General features: G+C 42.2%; 1 protein-coding gene across 1 annotated transcript; it reads left to right on the top strand.

The window, feature by feature from the left end:
• The first annotated feature begins 1,093 nt into the window (after nucleotides 1–1,093).
• On the top strand, nucleotides 1,094–17,278 carry fgf10a (fibroblast growth factor 10a). The gene is made up of 3 exons (XM_056432706.1): nucleotides 1,094–1,773; nucleotides 14,569–14,672; nucleotides 16,438–17,278. The coding sequence occupies exons 1-3, from the start codon at nucleotides 1,344–1,346 to the stop codon at nucleotides 16,636–16,638; spliced, it is 735 nt and encodes a 244-aa protein (XP_056288681.1). The 5' UTR covers nucleotides 1,094–1,343; the 3' UTR covers nucleotides 16,639–17,278.
• The last annotated feature ends 1,349 nt before the right edge of the window (nucleotides 17,279–18,627 follow it).

Genomic DNA, 18,627 nt, shown 5'->3' with positions numbered 1-18,627 from the left:
GTTTTCTTGTGGAATTGCTCTGCTAAACTGGTGGAGTTTTTGTCTGAGAAGGGGAGGAGACAGAAAAAGAGAGCGAAAATGAGGGAATGAGAAAACGGGGTGGGACAAGACCCCCCCCCCACACACACACACAAACACACATGTACATGTGCAGACCCACATGCACACACACAGCTCTTCAAAGCCAAGTGGTTTTCATAGACATCCAATTACACTAAGAGATGGCATCTGGGGAACTGCAGCAGATAAATAAGGTGAAAGGAAAGACAAGATTCAGTCACCTCAGAGAAACTCCAGATAAGCAGAGAGCGCACTGAGATAGGAGAGAGGGAGAGGCAAAGGAAAGAGGGAGGGGGCCAAAGGAGCGAGAGCCACACACAGGAGGAAAGAAGAGAGGCAGCACACCGCTCCAGCGCTCAGACTCCATGAGGACAGAGGAGAGATAGGGAGCTCGGCTCACTGACAAGACGCACAACAAGAGAGGGGAGAAAGACGAGAGCTCCCGGGATCAGTTACACTCAAGTAACTTCAGACCGGCTCCGACAAACCCAGAGAAACAAAGAGAGAAAAGAAGAGAAGAAAAGAACAAAGTCTGGATTCTGGGACTCTTTTTGTTGTGGCCCGCCTTGCGTGGATTTCTCGGGACATTTTATGAGAAGCAGCATTAATCCTTTTTTACATTTATTTTTTGGGGGGACTTTTATTTAATTTGTACTGAGCAATTTGGCATCTTTTATCCAGACCTCCTCTGCCTTCCTGTTATCCACCTCCCTGGACTGGAGAAGATAAGTGGCTTGGCACACGTGTGTGGAGTAGATTTGAGCCGTGTACATGAATGGACTGGGTGTGCTCGTCTCCAGACGTGAGCGTGTAGGTGTACATTGAAACTTTTTAAAAAAGGATTTTTTTTTTTGTGTGAGGGATCAACCGGGGGCAAAAAGCAGCAGACTTTGGGAGGAGAGGGAGGAGGTGGTGAGAGGTCCTTGGGGCAAACCCCCCCCAGTTGTTCCGGTTGCGAGGTGATCTGAGTTATGGATGTTGACGCATTCCTGCGGCACTGCTGAGGAATAAACAGCACCGGGGACCACGGCCACAACCCGGCGGGCTTCACCACCACAAGCGGCGGCTGCATCACCATCATCATTACTCATAGCGCTACATCACGTTTACCGCAGTCAGCCATTCTAACACCTACGGTCCCGGTGAGGGTGCGGGCCCCCAGACAGAGGAGGTGTCGTCGGTCAGGCAGGGGGAGTTCCTCCCGCTCTCGCTCCCTCTCCCTGCACCCAGCTCAGCATGCCCCAGCCCCTGAGCACCTCCACAGCTCTCCCAGCTCCACTACCATGTGTAGATGGACAGTGACACAAGGTGCACCGGTCGCCTGGTTCTCCACGTGCCCCTGCTACAGACCTCCTTCACTCCTCCTCTCCATCATCTTCTTCCTCCTGCTTCTCCTGCTCGGACCCTCGTCATCCTCACCCCTGTCCGCTTCATCACCAGACTCTGAGAAGAACCACAATGCACAGCGAGGGGCTCGCCCTCACATCTTCCCCTCATCGCCGGCACCGCTGCACGCATCCTCTCCGAGGTTGCCAAGGGCGACCAACCTGTCATGGTCATCCGCGACGGTCGTCGGGCGCCACGTGCGGAGCAGCTACAACCATCTGCAAGGAGACGTGCGCAGGAGGAAACTCTTCTCCTTCCAGAAATTCTTCCTTCGCATCAACAAGAAAGGAAAAGTTAATGGCACCAAAAGTGAGGATGATCCATACAGTAAGTCAACTTTGTTAAATTTGTTATGTGTTTTAGTGGTTCTCCTCATTTTGAGCAATATTTAAGCATGGATGTAGAAAAAGATCTATAGAAGAGTGCAAAGGGAAGTCCACGTTAAGATGTTTGCTGTTAAACATTGGAATGCCAATATCCTTTAAAAAGAACACTCGGACAAATTATGGATTGGTTTTCACGCATCGTGTGTGTTTATCTGGGAGGAGAGATGTTTCTGCCATGCACATTAAGACAGGTGACTGGGAGAAGGAACAAATAACAGAGCTCTGTGCTTTTCAGCCTTTTCACCATGTAGAGGCAGGCCAGAGAGAACGGGAAGGGGGAGCATGAGAGTGGGAAAGGGGAACAAAAATGAGTAAGCAAGGAAGATAAAAAAAATAAAAAAAAGAGAGAGAGATGATCCACTGGAACCAATTACAAACCGCCCAGAGAAAGTTTTACTTCTTTGAGGAAATATCTAAAACACAGCTATTACCAAACCCCTGGGGAGAATGACATGTACACTTACTCCTCGCTGCTATTGTGCTGCAGCCATAATAGTGGTGGGCATATGCTAAGTATGAGGTTATATGGACTCTGATGCAAAGTAATATGTGATTCCATCTCCTTTTTATGGTTGCACAATTTGAGGGCTGTAAAATATGTTTTTAACCTTCATGTATCTTGAGAAGGGTCATTGAGCACACATGCTCTTTTGTCAACATCACTCAGTCTCACATTCACAGTTACAGTTCCTCTCTCTCACATTGGGTATAGACTCCCAGCTGGAGCACTGAGAAACTCCACTGGTACCTTGAATGCACCTTGAGATAACAAACTTTTAGTTTTTCAAAGTATGATTGCATGATTATTGCAAAATGAAACGTGTTGTGGAATCTTTTGTAAAATAATAGGACTGAAGCACATTACAACGCAACATAATGGAGAAAGTTCTACTTTGTTTTCAGTTACTTAACCCTTGTGTTGCCTTAGGGTCATTTTGACCCGAATCAATATTACACCCTCCCCCCGCTTTAGGATTAATTTGACCCCATTCAATGTTTAATGTCGGTGTTCTTTCGGTAGTCAACAAACAAACATAAAGTGCCTCACACTTAAACTTGGAAAACAATATTAATTCTAATAATTTTCTGGAGGTTTTAATTGCTGGCGTCAAATTGAACCCAAAGGGTAAAATATGTTAGTAAATATAAAGGTAACAGGAGGGTGAAACATTGAATCGGGTCAAAATGACCCAAAGGTGGGGGGAGGGTGTAATATTGATTCGGGTCAAAATGACCCTAAGGCAACACAAGGGTTAAGAACCATAAAAGCTATATGGTTGAATAAGAGCATTGCATCCATACACCAGCAAGTACTTGTAATGACATGTAAGGGTGTAAGGGCCATCATACTCATTTAAGATTGATCCAGAACAGAAAATCAGCTGTTATCATTCTGGAGTCCACAACTTTATCTTCTAGTTAAACACATCTGGAAGTTCTCCAGGACTGCCACAGCTCAGAATAGCTGCGTGGCCTCAGGGCACATTGACAGTAGTTGGTGAGGGAGAACAGAACATTACTCCCACATTTACCTGCCCAGAGTTTCTCTGCCAGCTCACTGAACTAGATGTGTGACGTCCAAAACACAGTTAATTTCTTTAGGATTATGCAAGAGGCTCATGCTGCATTACGTCTACTCTATGTGTTTGGAAGTGTGTGTGTGTGACTGTGATCTTTATAAATGGATCTGTATCACTCGTGCAGCTTTATACACATGTCATAAGTTTGTATGCATCTGTCTGTGGGTCTGTGGTGCTGTACAGCCTCTCCTGCTAAGAGCACACACACTTGAGCACAGAGAGGCCAGTCTTGCACATGGCCTCCATATGGCAAGGCCCACTTTTATTAGGGCCAGGGCCAGTGTGCATGTGTGTGTATGTGTGTGTGTGTGTGTGTGTGTGTGTGCCACTCCGACACCAAGGCTCTGCCAGACATGGCTGAAGGAATTTCAATTAGCGTCTCTTCCTCCCTCCCCTTGCCTGCAGTCATCTCTGACACACGCATGCACATGGTGCACACACATGCACATAAAGAGCTCAACCATTAGGGTGCAACGTGTCACGAACTATAATGGCATCAGGTCATGGCATTAGAAGCACCATCCATCACTTTCAACAGCTCTTGCCACTCGATTGTAGTGGGAAGCAGGTACAAACTTTCTAAAGGAAAGGGAACGTCTGAAATAAGCGGACTTGGTCATTGTGTCCGAATCTTTCAGGTCACATTCTGTTCGTTTTGTAGTATATTTACAAGACTTTTCACCAAGTTTTTAAGGGCAGATTAAAAGAAGGTGAGAGAAAATGTGGAGATTTGGCTGGAATGAAATATTGATAATAAATAATGATTATATCTGCACAATCTGTTTCATGTATAGGTGCGAGCGCAGTAATGGTGTTTGCATCTGTGCACAAGCTTGCATGTACAGCAGTTGGTATGCTTATGCACCACCTCCTGCTACTTTGCATGTGCTCTAAAATCCACAGAGGACAAATTGTACCTTTCAAACTTAACCAAACAGAACATAATTCAATTCTCCTCCCCGAACTGCAAACATGGATGGCATAATTGACATACTATACATCGAGTTGTTGCCTGATCATTCCTGCTCAGAAGTTTCAATGCACTTTTTGTGCATATGCTACAGGTTATAAAATGTTTTGTGTATACTTCATAGTCAGTTTTACAGCCGATAAAACCAAAACAACTGCTTCAAAGCTGCTCAAAGAAAATGTCGTCTTTGATGCAGTTTTCTGGCCTTTAAGTGCTCCATAAACACACATGGCTCTTTTGAAATAATGCAACAATCTTCTACATATAACACACTCTATAATATACCTTAACACAGTGTAAAAACATTACTCCAATGTTTTATAGCAAACTCGGGGGTTGCACATCTATTAGTTGACCCAAGATCTCATTCGTCAAAAATGGATTACTTCCTGAGGAAAGCATCACATTTAACGCTGGCAAAGGGGGGCAGTTGTTATTGTTGTTATCATGGTCTAGTAGTCTGGTAATGTTCAGGAGGTCAGATTGCAAATGAGTGTCATTAGATGGTGTCAGAGGTGATGAAGAAGTTTCAGCTCCAGCTCCGGGGTCGAGGCTGTCCTCCACAGGCGAGCCTTTCTAATCATCATGTCAAAGCTCAGGGCACTACATCATTCAGGGTTTAGGGCCTGTATTGAGGATGTGTGCTCATTGGTGCATGTCACTGTTTGTCTATTTGTGCTCATGTGATCAATGTCCTTTAATCCATCTCACCCCATAAGGCTTTTAAAATAAGGCACTACCAGTCCGAATATTGAAATCTTGTCCAAGCCCCAAGTGATTAGCATCGGTTCTGCCACTGACCTTAAGCAACAAAACCGTCCTTGTTTTCTTCCCACAGACTGTCACGTCTTGTATACAAACAAACGCATAAAGCAATGAAGCAACTGGACATGTGTTTGCAGTTGGACTTCAGACTTGTGGTCGTGCGTAGCTCAATTAGAACTGAATGGTGCCAAGTTGACTAAAGTCGGAGCTTTGATTCTCAGTGCGGCCAGCGGGATTATAAACGCTGCCACACATACCGTACTTATTGTTAACATTGAACATGGAAGACATATTACCCACTGACATGAAGGAATCGAAAGCATCGTGATTCATGGAGAGTTTAATACACAAAACATTATTCTGATTTAGTGCAGCTTCGCCGTGTCCAGGCTAATTACACAGCTCTGCCGCCTCTAGTTTGACCTCCAGCTATTGACCCAAGTCAGGAAGCTTTGTTAATGCTAAGGTCAACGCTACACATAGTGCATCACTTTTGGCCATTCTGGTACTCTGCCACTGTTAGTTATGTGAGTAGGTGGGGGATGCAAAGTCCACATTCCGTGTGCACGACTATGATACATTTTTATTTCCAATTAAAGCTTAAATTCTCTTGAGTCTAAAAAGTGCCGTCTCTTTCATATAATACATTTTAAGAAACGCTTACAACTGTCAGTTAGAAGACAATATAAAACAGATTACTGCACTAGAATGAAGGAAAACTACACTTGATTCTAGAAACTTCATTAAAAAGTCCATTTGTATTGGAAATGTTTAAAGGATGTAACCACATTTGCTTTGAAACAATGTGATAATTCGGGACTCATTATAAATCCACTTGTGAAATGAAGATTTTTGCAGTATCGATCAAAATATATATATTTTAAAACACCGAAAGATTTCATAATTCTGTGTTTCTCTGTCTCTTTTAAAACATGAAGAATGTAAATGTGGGTCCTCTGATCTTCTAAAGCACAAGCGCTTCTTAATATTCCTCCTCCAAATACTTAAACCTCCAATGACTCAGAAGTATTAGGGCAAAATAAAAAGTGCTTGCCCTTCCTGACCATCTCAAAATGAGTCCCAGGCTTTTCCCCCTTTTCCGTTTCTGTGCGTCTTCACTTGGCGGCCTGCTCCCCCTGCTCTCTGCTTGATGACTGTGTTTCGGGTTCTCATGGGAAAAGGTAACCGTGTGGCCCATAAAAGAGAGTTATGAGGAGGTCCTGGATGCACCAGAGTTTAGTGTCAGCATCGCTTTTCATTCAAAGTACCTTTGACATCTTCATGGACTCTTCTTCGCAACAGCCATAAATAAAAGCGGTGCCAAACGTCGCCGCACGAGCTTGTTCAGGAAACCCTGAACCTATCATCGAGTACTCCATGTTTAACATCAACAATTCACTTCAGCTGTGCTCTGAAAACTTACAATAAACATATACTGCGTGCACACTCCCTCTGATCCTCCACTTCTCCAACATTCATTGTGCTTATGCCTGAAACAAAAAGGAAGCGCTCCTGATGGGCTGTAAACAAAAATCATGGAAAACCATTCAAGGTAACGAGTGAAATTAGGCTGTCTTACTTAGAACCTCATAACATCTTATGAGCAGCAATCTGCTCCTATGGGCGAATAAATCATCAATTCATTTTCACATGCCACTCTGCATAACAAGCTTTTGTTATTATCTCGAATGCAGCAACAGTCTGGATCAGATCATGTCGGTTCTGAGTCGTGGCTTCTTTCATTGGAATCAGCTGAGCAAACGCTGTCAGTCCTGCAGAAACATTACATAATATTGATTCAATCTTTCATAATATAAATTTTATTTTACTATAATGAAACCAAGCCAATGCATTGCTAACATTGTTGTAGACGTTAGAGGAAGACGGTTTAACAAGCTGTAAACTGACAACAAAGTATTGCATAATCTTCGATTTGTGGAGTCTGACAAGTTCAGTATCTAAACAGCTATGACTGTTTTCACTGAGGGAAGCTGCATGTGCAGAGTTCACTGTGAAACAGGCTGTGAGGGACTAGGCATTGCTGAATGTACCTGTTTTAGACATCGTAGGAGACTGGAAACCTTCAAGGGTTCCAATATGAGTTGTTACGCAACTATTTCTCCCCTTTTTTGTGGCAAGATACTCATCGGCGTTTGGCTTTTTTTTTTTCTCCTTGCAACAATATATTGATGGTCTAAATGTTGTTGTGCATCAATAATAAGAGAGTTGTCAGACATAGCTTTAATGTGTTAAAAGAGTGCCAATTTCTGACTTTGACTTGAGTGACTAAAATAGAATGTTTCGGTCAAATTCAATATTTTCATCAAGAAGTAATTTTTTTTAAATCCACAATAAATGACTATTATAAAACAAAAATGTTAAAGTATGTTGCCATTCATGGCAGAGAGGTTAAGAAAAAACAATTACCGTTCTGAAAGTACTATTTTCCGTTTCCCACACAGGGATGAATGTGAAGGTCCAGAGATCCAGATGTACGAGTGCCTTTTGACCCCGTAAACTAACCACCCGACCAAAGTCATTTACAGAGCACGTGTGTGTTCATGCTTTGGATGTCTTTGAAAGAAACACGCAGGGCTTACAATTATCAAATCAACTCTTCACAGTAAATGCAAGTTTCTGAACGAGATGTTGGTTAAGATATTTTTACATTGTTGAAGTGCAGTTATACTTTTGAAAGCAAGTGTTTTTTTACCTAGAGATGCTGAGAAAAACAACAGGGTCTCCTCTTTCCATCACTGTGTACATATTTGAATATCATCGCTGCTTGATGTTTTCCCATCAATTTGCTGCCCGGTCCATTAATGTGTGAGCTACAAAATAACTGCAATAAGAGCCAGATTTATGGAGGCAGACCAATGCGGCGCTGCCACAAACCCCACCACTCAGGCACCACCTTAAATAAAAGCCGCAAATCATGTTTCTGTAAGATCTCCTGCCGCTTTAGAGCGCTTCGTTTCTCTGAAGAGAAGATAGTTCCAAACATCACGAGTCGATTACTATCCACAACGGATCTTAAGTTGGACATCTTTGTTTTGATAGACGGCCTTTTTCATTGTTTATGTTATGTGGAGGATTCTCGCAGAGTACAATACATAAATATCTTTGAGAGAGGAGGAGAGTGAAAGAGGATCAGGGGGAGATACTGTGACTCACAATCGTTCTCTCGGGAATCAACCAGACATCTAAATATCTATCACGATTAAGTGTGAATCGTCACTTCCAAGGAGTAAATATGTACTTTACAAATATGCGTATTTGGAAGTTGTGTGAAAGTGTTGGAAGCATCTGGGAGTACAGAGTGATATCCGTAAAGTTGTACATGCAGCCCACGGGTCCATATTATCTATCTGGAGGCGCTGTTGCTGTCTGAATGGAAACATATTGCCCATTCAGCTCAGTTTGTGGCTCATCTCACTGCTGTCCCCACAACAATCCAACAGTGTGTTGTTGTCCAAATAACATTTAGCAACAAACTACAAAGCAATATTCACTTTGGAGTAAACAATGATGGGAACTTTATTAGCATTATTTCCAGTTAAAATCCGAAATTGGCAATATTTGCCACCTTGAGCACTTCTTTTCTCTACGGCTTACCACTTTGTTCTCGGAAGGATTTCATTGTGAAGAAAAAGAAGAAGAAAAAACGCTAACATCAATGTAAAAACACAAAATAAATGCAGCGGAAACATTGTGTTGTTTAATTACTTCATCAGCAGCATAATCAGAGGTCCAAAATCCGTAATAGTGTAAACTGGGCTGAACAGTGACCTCTTGTAGCTGGAAAGAGAACAACTCTCTTTTAATCAGAATCAGAATTAGAAGACGTCAGCCTAAGCTCGGAGAAAATGTGATGGACATTTTATACACCGGGCAATTATTTAAAAAAATAACCCTCAGTTTCAATTTACAATGAAAATACAACCGTTAGTTGCAGCCTAAGTCCTTTACAAACTAAAATCAAAAAACATTATTCTTAATTGCATTGTAATATATTTCCGATCCACAGGAAGCCTTATACTGAAAGTGTCATTTTGGTGTTTGCCTGTGAAGGCAGGAGTCATGGCCAGTAAAGCAGCGGGAGGTGGAGAGTAGCACCTGTGACAGATAACATCCAGGGCCACTGCCATATAGACACCATATGCGTACAGACCCCCCCCCCCCCCCACACACACACACACACACCCCACACCCCTCATGTTCCTGCCCCTCCATACTCCCTCACTCACCCCTAGCCCTGCCACATACACACACACACACACCTACACACACACACACACACACACACTCTGCATGAAAGTGAGGCTCTTAATGTAGTCATCAAAGGTAGAGAGTCCAGAGGGGCATCTGGACAGCCTGGCCGTTTGAACAGAGCCGTCAGGAATGCCAGCTAATTACCCTTTATTTGTGTGTGTGGCTGTGTGTGTGTGTGTGTGGGGGTGTGTATGTGTGTGAGGAGAGACAAAGACAGTATGAACAATACAGAGACAGAAAGACACATGTGTCCAAAGTAAAAATATGTGTGCATATCTATGTATTAAATCAAAGTCCAACAGCATCAACTCCAACCACAACAGTTGGGCAACATCTCACTGGCGGCTGAACTGCAAATGTAAATTGTGTGAAATGCAGACGACCGTCACAACACTTTGCCTGAAATCATACCTCCTGTGAGTCTGTGAAATATTTGACAGAAACTGGCAGCTTTGGCACTTTACTGTGTGAAAGGAATCAGAATATCTCAGGTGGTTATAGATATTTATTCGGTTTCTCCTCTCCATCAAAACAATATTAATTTCACAGCTAATTTCGTTGGGTTTCCTCCCAGCTGCTCTTAAGCGTTTGTGACATAACTTGCTGCGGTCGTGCTGCGGTAAAGTGATCTCACGTTATGCGCCCGGGAATGATGAGCAGCGCGGACGAGAAACTCAATGCTATCTGTTGGTTCGGCATCTGGTATTTTAAACTGAGGGTTTACACTCAGGTGATTCCATTTTCTTGATTTTTTAAATAATCTGCGTTTGTTTTTCTTTTGGTTCCCCAGCCAGTTTTGAAATTACTTACAGCTTGAAGAACAGTGTGTGGTTCTGGATATTTCTGTCCAGCTACAAAGACAGTGATGTGAGTGTTCCTGTCGGGAGAGGAAATAAGACCATTGTGGCGGCCAGAATAAGCTGAATATCACAGTGAGAGCAGGTCATATAAAAACAATCCTGCAAATGAACAAAATACTTTGAACTCCATTCAACATAGTGCACAACAGGGGCCAAACTATCTGTTTAATCTAATTTCTAACCGCGTAATTTTGTACGAGCAAAAGTAATTTTGAAAACAAGTCATTAATTGGGTCCACATTTACACTGATGAAATCAGAAACATACCTCTGTTTTCTGAGCTTTGGTAATAACCGTCGGCCAGGCGGGCTTTGATGTGGCCTCTTAGCGCAGGATGACACTGTTGTCAGCCACATCCGTCCAAACTAATACCTCAACGTTCCTCAAAACACAAAACATAAGACGATACCTTCACCGGCACTGCATAACCGAGAAGTGTTTGAAGAAGAAATACTGTGAAAACCGTGGGCAGAGACCAAGATAGTTCTTTTGGTTTTATTGTATCTAAAATCCAAATACAGCAGACTAGTTTCAACTTATATCAGATTCCTTTTTTACTGAATTTCTTTATTCATCAATTGGATCTTTCATCTTTTTACTGGCATTGAAATAGATGTTCTGTCCTTTTTAGCATTTAGCAGTTGCATGGATGTGAAATCATGTAGAAATGAATACGAGACATCATTATTATTCACATTGTTCCTTGGATGACACATTTGTATTTCACTTCAAAAAAAGAGTGAGATAATACGTTGCTGCAGAAAAACACAGGAAGGTCATGGGTTAATCCATAATCGGATGTTGGAGCCAGGATAAAAGAACTAAACCATTTCCATTCTTCTCGCAGAGGAGAGTCTAGGCGGACTCATAGCTGGTCACCGTGTCGAGTTCATATTGTGAACAACGGCAGTATAATCTTTTTTAAAACGTCCCCGAATAAACAGTGGAAACATTTTCATAACCTCCCTTAACCTTTAGGTTCAGCTGGAGTCTCAATGACAGTGTTTCTGACGGGGGGCGGGCAAGGGTCGACAGGAGCTGCGCACTATGTGTGTGTGTGTGTGTTCCTGTTTGTGTATGTGGATCTGTGACCATGTTACGTAAGAGACCGCTGAGTTGCTGTTCGGAGCAGTGAATTCATCACAAAGCTCACAATGCATCTCACCTCGGAAGTGGAGGGCAAAAACATGTCAAACTATCAGAGAACTATAACCTTTTGGAGTTTCTTGAAGTATATCAATCAAAAAGTTACCGACATAGATTTAATAATGTAACATATCATTGAACAAATGGAGCAACTGCTGTATAGTTGACTTTATATATTACAAAGATTTCTCAAAGTGAAATTCATGTCAAACCAAGGTAATACCTTCTCAATCGGGCATTAAACGAATAACTGTAAACTTCTCCAACAGTAGCCTACCACAAAACTAGATGCGTGTCGGAAGATTCTTGAGCCGTACGTCTACTCAATCTCAGGTTTAAACTTTGGGATTAAGTGACGAGGACTCAACGAGCGCTTAACGAGAAGACATCATGGAAGTTGAGGAAGTCCGAGGGAACCAGACAACACGTTAAAATGTGGATTTAACATCACAGTCATAATCTGCTGGTGTCACAACTCTCATGTGAGCATTACAAGAAATACATTTGTTTGTGTGTGTCTGTTTTGCATTACAAAGGAAGATGTCCATTGATGTTAATGGTTTTAACAGAGTCCCATTGGAGTTAAACACCACCCATTAAACATGGAGATCATAATGAAGTGGTTAATGAACAGTTTCTTACCGTCAGAAGGCCAGGTCGTGTTTATTTATACTCGTAGCTACGTTAGTGGGAAAGTTTGGGTTTGGCTGGAAAACACCTTTTGGCTTGTGTTTATGAAAGTTGTGGGTTTGGCCTCTTACACACAGGTGTTTGCCCTCTGTAGTTTCTTTAAAAAATGTTGATCGCGGAAAATGTCCTTGCCTTTTATAATAACTGAACCCTGTGCTGTTTGTGCTTCCACTGACTTATTTCTCGGCACTTAAAAACATAAATTCATGATTAAGATTGGCTGATCTCCAGTGGCTACAGAGAGGGAGAGTTTGAGCACCAGAGCCTGATTCATTCGGTGTGTGTGTGTGTGTGTGTGAGTGTATGTGTGTGTCGGGTCCTTTTTTTCTCCGTCTCCTCACCATAAACTTTTTTGTTGAAATCTAACCCTTTTGTTGCAGCCTGGCCTTTTAACTTGCGGGCAGACAGGCTGCTTCTGGTAACTAGTAAAGGGGTTATAAAAGAGCCGTGTGCTTTAGTTTTTTCGACAAACCACATCAAAAGGGAGGAGGGGAAAGGGTTTGAACAGGTGGAGCTGCCTTCAGCGCAGCACCGACAGATCATATTCGACGGATCACAGCTCATAAATGTGTGTTTGTGGCGAGATGGAACATTTTGAACCTGATAGATAAGTGGTGTGTGTCTGTCAGTGATGGGCTTAACAGAACGAGCCACCATGGTGCACTGTGAGCTTCAAAAACCTACTTGACATTGAGAGGTTTAAACAAGTCTTTATTGACCAATTAAAAGAACCGTGGATATAGATTAATGTCAAGGATTACATTTCCCAAAAATAAACAAGGCTAAGAACAACAACAGCAACACAGATATAAGAAATAACTGCAAAACATCAAGTTCATCAGGCACACAACGGTCTCCCAATCGTCTCTCAATGGTCTCCCAATGGTCTCTCAATTGCAAATCCCGGTCGGTGGACGAAAGAGGGGAATGAGGGCAGGAAAGGTTGCTTTTGGTAAAGAGACTGGTTTAGAATAGAATATAGAATATACAAAAATTTTATTTAATTTAATTAGTTCTTCTCTCTGCATTTAACATTTCCTTAGTTATATTGGCAGTGAGTGGGCTGGAGCGCCTGAAGAGCAGGGGGGGTTCAGTTGCCTCAAGGAGGGACGACTTGCAACTAATGGGGAGAGCGGGGATCGAACCCACAACACTGCGGTTGCAGGACGGCCCTCTTACCCCACTGAGCTAAAGCCGCCCCTTTATATGACATTTGAGAGACATTAGCTTGATCTTAACACTTCATCTCCTAATATATTTATTGTTCTTTGCTTCTTCCGTTCACAGATTCTTCTAGGATTTCTTGAACTGCCTCACTGCAAAAGGGCAGAAAATGTGCAAATATGTGCAAAATCGAGAAATAAATCATACATGAAAACCATCATTTTAGCCTGAAGTCCGTCTTCATTCTTATAGTAACCCTACTCCTACTGTATATCCAGCCACTTCACACTTTAGAAGAAGCAATAGACAGATCAAATTGATCTTTGGCAGCATGATGTAAGCTATTCCATAACACATAACTCGAACAAGAAGCTGTCTCATATTGTCACATTAAAATCTCAAGAATAACAATAATACAGCTCTATAATGATACTCTCTAGACTGACCCTGTGTCTCGCTTCATCCAACTATTTCTGCAACCAGGCTCCACTTCCTACTGGCCCCTTTCGCTAATCCTCTCAAACCTCTGTTAGTTTTACGGCTTGGTGTAACTGGCTTGAGCATGAGAGAAGAAAGGGCCGGCGACCACATCTTAAACCAGTAATTGTTTCAGGCTTGAAAACTGATATGGCCGCCTTGACCTCTTGCCAGTCTGGCAGCCAGAAGCATCTATCCATCCAGTCCGTGTGCCTGCCTGCCTCAGCTCCCCTGGTCAGAAAAGCAAACATAGGACGGAGAAATGTTTTTTCCTGGCTTACACCTCGGTCCCAGGGCATGCAGCCCACAAGCTAGCCAGCAAATGAACACGCTGCAAGAGGGCCAGTCTGAGGTCTGACTGTCACATAGTGAAGAAAAAAGAGAGAGGGGGGTGGGACACAAGACTGGGGTTCACTTGTGCAAAAGAAACTGAGATGATTCAGGTTTCTCCTGCAGTATTTATACGCTATTTTGCATAATTATAGAACCTAATTAAAGTTGATGCATACGGACCTGAAACCTCGTATTCCAAAATGCCCTGTTGACATTGTCAACTGATGCTGTCAACAATCAAACACGTATTTTTGTGGTGTTTCATATCCCTTCATTTCTCCAATGATTATTCAGATGTTCTTGGTAACAATGTGAAGACTCGCACGAAACAAGAAAACCATAAACTGCAGCACTAGTGCCAAAGGGTTTAGCCAATTAAAAATGTAAAATCAGCAAAACTAAAAGAATCTGAATAATATCTGAGGGACTTAGCCACACAAAATGTTGAAACACTCGTCTCTCTATCCCCGATCCACCAGGTATGTTGGAGATCAAGTCAGTGGATGTGGGAGTCGTGGCCATCAGGGGCCTCAGCAGCAACTACTACCTGGCAATCAGCAAGAAGGGAGAGCTCTACGGAGCGGTGAGTAGCTGTTTCAGTAGCGTTTTACTGCCCATTCTAATGGAGGATATCCATTACTTATTATGTTTAGTGTCCAACACTTATGCAGTCTCATGAATGTCCATTTTAACTGCTGTTACGGTGTAGAGTATGTGAATTTTATTGAAACAATGCCACGCAAAGATACTTCCCTCCTTAAACTGGTGACCCTGCAGCTTTGACTTTTCTTGAAAGCCTTTTAAAACAAAGGACAAGACTCTATATTCTAGAAATAGGAACCACAGTTAGTCAATGAGCTCTCCTCCCTGCCACCTACCTCTCCTCTGCACTCCACTCCATTCAGAAACAGGAAACACTATCCCTCAGTTTCTCAATTCGGCTTCAGTCCCTGTGGGGAGAGCGGCCCTTGTTTCATCGGTTTTCTCCCTCTTTTCTTTATCTCATTCTCTCCCTCGTTTTTTCCCTTTTTCGCTTACTTTGAAAGAGCCAACTTTCAACGTGTCTCTGTGGGAGCCACACCACAGATGAAATGACACACGGGAAAACGAGACAGAGAGGCATTCTGTTGCATGGCCTGAAACTGAATTCCCATGACGTCTTCTGCTCGGTGCAACACAAGCCATCGCAGCACGGCGGTGAAGGGCTGGCGCTCGATTACACTTGATGGGTTTACACAGTGACTTCTTTATCCGGTGGTAATCAAATGGAATCTTTGTTTCATTACATCGGCAGATCAATACAGGCAAGGGACACAGAGGATTAGGATGGCCTCTTAGTTTCACCGTAATTCAATTTGCATTTTGATGAAGAATGGATAAATGTGTTCTCTGCTAAATTAATCATGTTCAGCAGATATTTCTCTATTTAATGTAGAGATTAACTTTTTAAGATCTGGCCAGTGAGTTAAAACTGTACTATTTTTCACAATTTATTACCATCTTTATTACCATATTTGATGTTACTTCACACACACTGCTTGGCCGTACTGAGCACCAGCATGTATGTAAAAGCTGCACATCCGATGTACAATATTCTAATTTGGCTTTGTGAACATTCAGTTTTACTTCTGGAACCAATTTAAGATACGTTATAGGCTTAAGCACAAGGGCAGCTTCCAGTGAACTGACAAATGTTACTCTCTCAGATCATTTTCTCTTCATTTACCAGTGGGTGGTCACTACATATCCTGCCCCCATCATCCCCTCCACTGACACACAAACATCATCTCCAACAATTTGCCTTTCATGTCCAATTTTTACAATCAGCTTGATTACACTGGGGATTGTTCAGCAGACTCTTAAGCAACAACTGACCATTTGTTGGTCCGTGCTATCATAAGAAGTAACACTATCAGGTTGATGAATAAGCAGAATACAAACTGATCATGATTATGTGAAGACTACGCTCCATTCAACAGTGGGGTTAATAAATGACACGGCGGATAGCCTGAGCAACCACAGCTGTACATTATTAGAGCCATCTGATTTGTGGTCAATTAAATATGATCATGTAAAATCCACTCATCTCACGGAGCAAGTTCTGACGACAGGATTCTGCTCTCAAAAACTTCAATTGGGCTGAAACAAATGCTTATTTAGAATAACTGATTACTCTGAGTACTTCTATGAAACAGGGAGAATGTTTTCTGTTGTTCAATCAGCAGTCGAAAAAGCAAAGATATTTAAGTCTTCTGTCATACAAGATAAATAAAAAGCAGACTAGAAACTGGACTAATGGTTTCAGGTCTCACACCCTGACCTTTACACTCCTTTTCTCTCCCCTTCAGAGGGACTTTGGTCCGGACTGTCGTTTGATTGAACGCATCGAGGAGAACAAGTACAACACCTACGCTTCTGCAGAGTGGCGCAACAAGAAAAAGCACATGTTTGTGGGATTGAACGCCAACGGCAAGCCAATGAGGGGGAAGAAGACACGTAGGAAAAACACTGCCACTCACTTTCTGCCCATTGTGGTACAACCACGATGATTGGACCTAGCAGCCACGAGAGAGCTCCGCACAATGCAGGGCATCGGACTTTTTGGGAGTTACAGTGACCGACGGCTACATTGGACAGATCTGAATCAGATCTGAATGATGCACTGAGGAGGAACGGAATGAAACACTTTTTTCTTTTTAAATCTCTGTTGGATTAAGACATTTCTATTTTTAAAGAGAGAAATAAGATATATTGCCTTACAATGTATATATTAGTGTCTGTTTTAAGTTATCAAGTACATTGGCACAGTAGAACATATGAAAAGAAATGACTTCTGTGCCAAAATGTGATTAGTAACTCACATTTCTAGATTTGTGTACATGTAAAGCGCTTGACGGGGAAGAAATAAAAAAACTGAATATGTAAGAAAGGAAAAGAAAAAGACGAGAAGAAGGAGGAAGTAAGGATAGAAAGCTGACTGCTAGAAAAGGAGGAGACAATTAAAGAGTCAAGAAGCACCAACACAACAGCAAGTCTAACATCATCATATTTTTCTTTAAATTTATTTATTTTGTGTAATATTTAACAAAAAAGAACAAAAACACAAAAAGGACAAATGTCCTTTTTTACCATTTATGCTTCTCTTATTGAATACTTATCATTTAAACCTGAATAAATATAAAAAATATATTTGTCTTTAAGTTGTTTGACTGACGTTGATTATTTTTGTTTTTGTTGTGATGCAATACTATTTTTTGTTTTTGAAAAGCTAATTCTTGACCTTCGAAATAGCAAAGTATATAAAATAATCGAATTTTTGGTCAACTTATAGCTTTTTTCTGAAGCTCATTAGAGCATCTCATGGTCTTCATCGGCAGAAGGATCTGTTACTCAGTTTGACTCGATGGAGCAAACACCTTTGTGGTTGAAAGCTTCAGAGCTCGTAAGTAAGTCATTTATTACCATTTCAAGAATGATCTTTTATGGTCGTATATTCTAATAATAATCATCTATATCTAAGTAATTAGAGTTTATAACAGTCAGTAAGTCGGTGGAGTACTTTTAAAACCAAGACGTGAGGAATCTATCATTTAGTTTTAGTTTTTTTAAGAATCCCAGCAGACGAGCTGGTTGATGAGGTCAAGGGTTTTCATTTCCTCGGTGCAAAACGCCTCTCCTCTTACAAGTACACATGGCAAACATGGCTTCCTGGAGGATAAACAATGTCTTTTGTGTGATAACAACAAAGACAAAACAGGCTTTAGAAATGACCGACACGCACGCAGGCTCTCTCTCTCATAAACACACACACACACACACACACACACACACACACACACACACACACACACATCTCACACACAGACAGACAGACAGACTGAGGCGGCGTGGTAAAGCAGTGTGTGCATCAGTGTGGTCCAGCAGCTGGGAAAAGCCTCCTCCTTGACCTCACTTATCTGAAACCTGTTGCTGTGCCCCCCAGCGACAAAAAGACACATGGAACAGGGCATATGGTATGACGTAAATATCACTCACTTGTTTATCACCTGATTCTAATTAACTATGATGTCATGTTTTCTTTATTCCTCTCTCGCTTTTCCTCTTCTTTTCTTGAACTCCCTCTCGGATGTTGTTGCTGTCTGGGTCCTGCTGTTTCCCCCCAGCGCCGCACTCACAATTCACATTCTTCCTTGTTTTACAGACTTGTGTCTTGGTTCAGATAGATTCCAGCATTTAGCGGGATCAGACCTAGAGCAAAGTTATCGCACACACATACACACACACACACACACACACACACACACACACATTACAGGGCTTCAGCAATTGTATCATTGCATCCATCACCTTCAATTCTTCGCCATCTGTTTCTGTGTGTATGTGTGTGTGTGTGGGGTGTGTGTGTGTGTGTGTGTACTTCTGAGTATGATGGAGTCCAACACTGCCGGTCAATCCCGCTGTGTTTATTACAAAAAGGTCCTAGATCCTCTTTTTGTGCTCAGGACTCCTCGGTAACAGTCATGTTAAAACGTGAGTAA

This window comes from Pseudoliparis swirei, chromosome 15, assembly GCF_029220125.1.
Source record: "Pseudoliparis swirei isolate HS2019 ecotype Mariana Trench chromosome 15, NWPU_hadal_v1, whole genome shotgun sequence".
NCBI lineage: Eukaryota > Metazoa > Chordata > Actinopteri > Perciformes > Liparidae > Pseudoliparis > Pseudoliparis swirei.
The sequence above is the reverse complement of the archived record's forward strand: the minus strand, read 5'-3'. Positions and strand labels throughout refer to the sequence as shown.

Coding starts and splice junctions, on each gene's coding strand:
- fgf10a (XM_056432706.1), top strand. CDS start 1,344: ATGTGTAGATGGACAGTGACACAAGGTGCACCGGTCGCCTGGTTCTCC. Junction 1,774..14,568: donor AAGTGAGGATGATCCATACA/GTAAGTCAACTT, acceptor CCGATCCACCAG/GTATGTTGGAGATCAAGTCA. Junction 14,673..16,437: donor AGGGAGAGCTCTACGGAGCG/GTGAGTAGCTGT, acceptor TCTCCCCTTCAG/AGGGACTTTGGTCCGGACTG.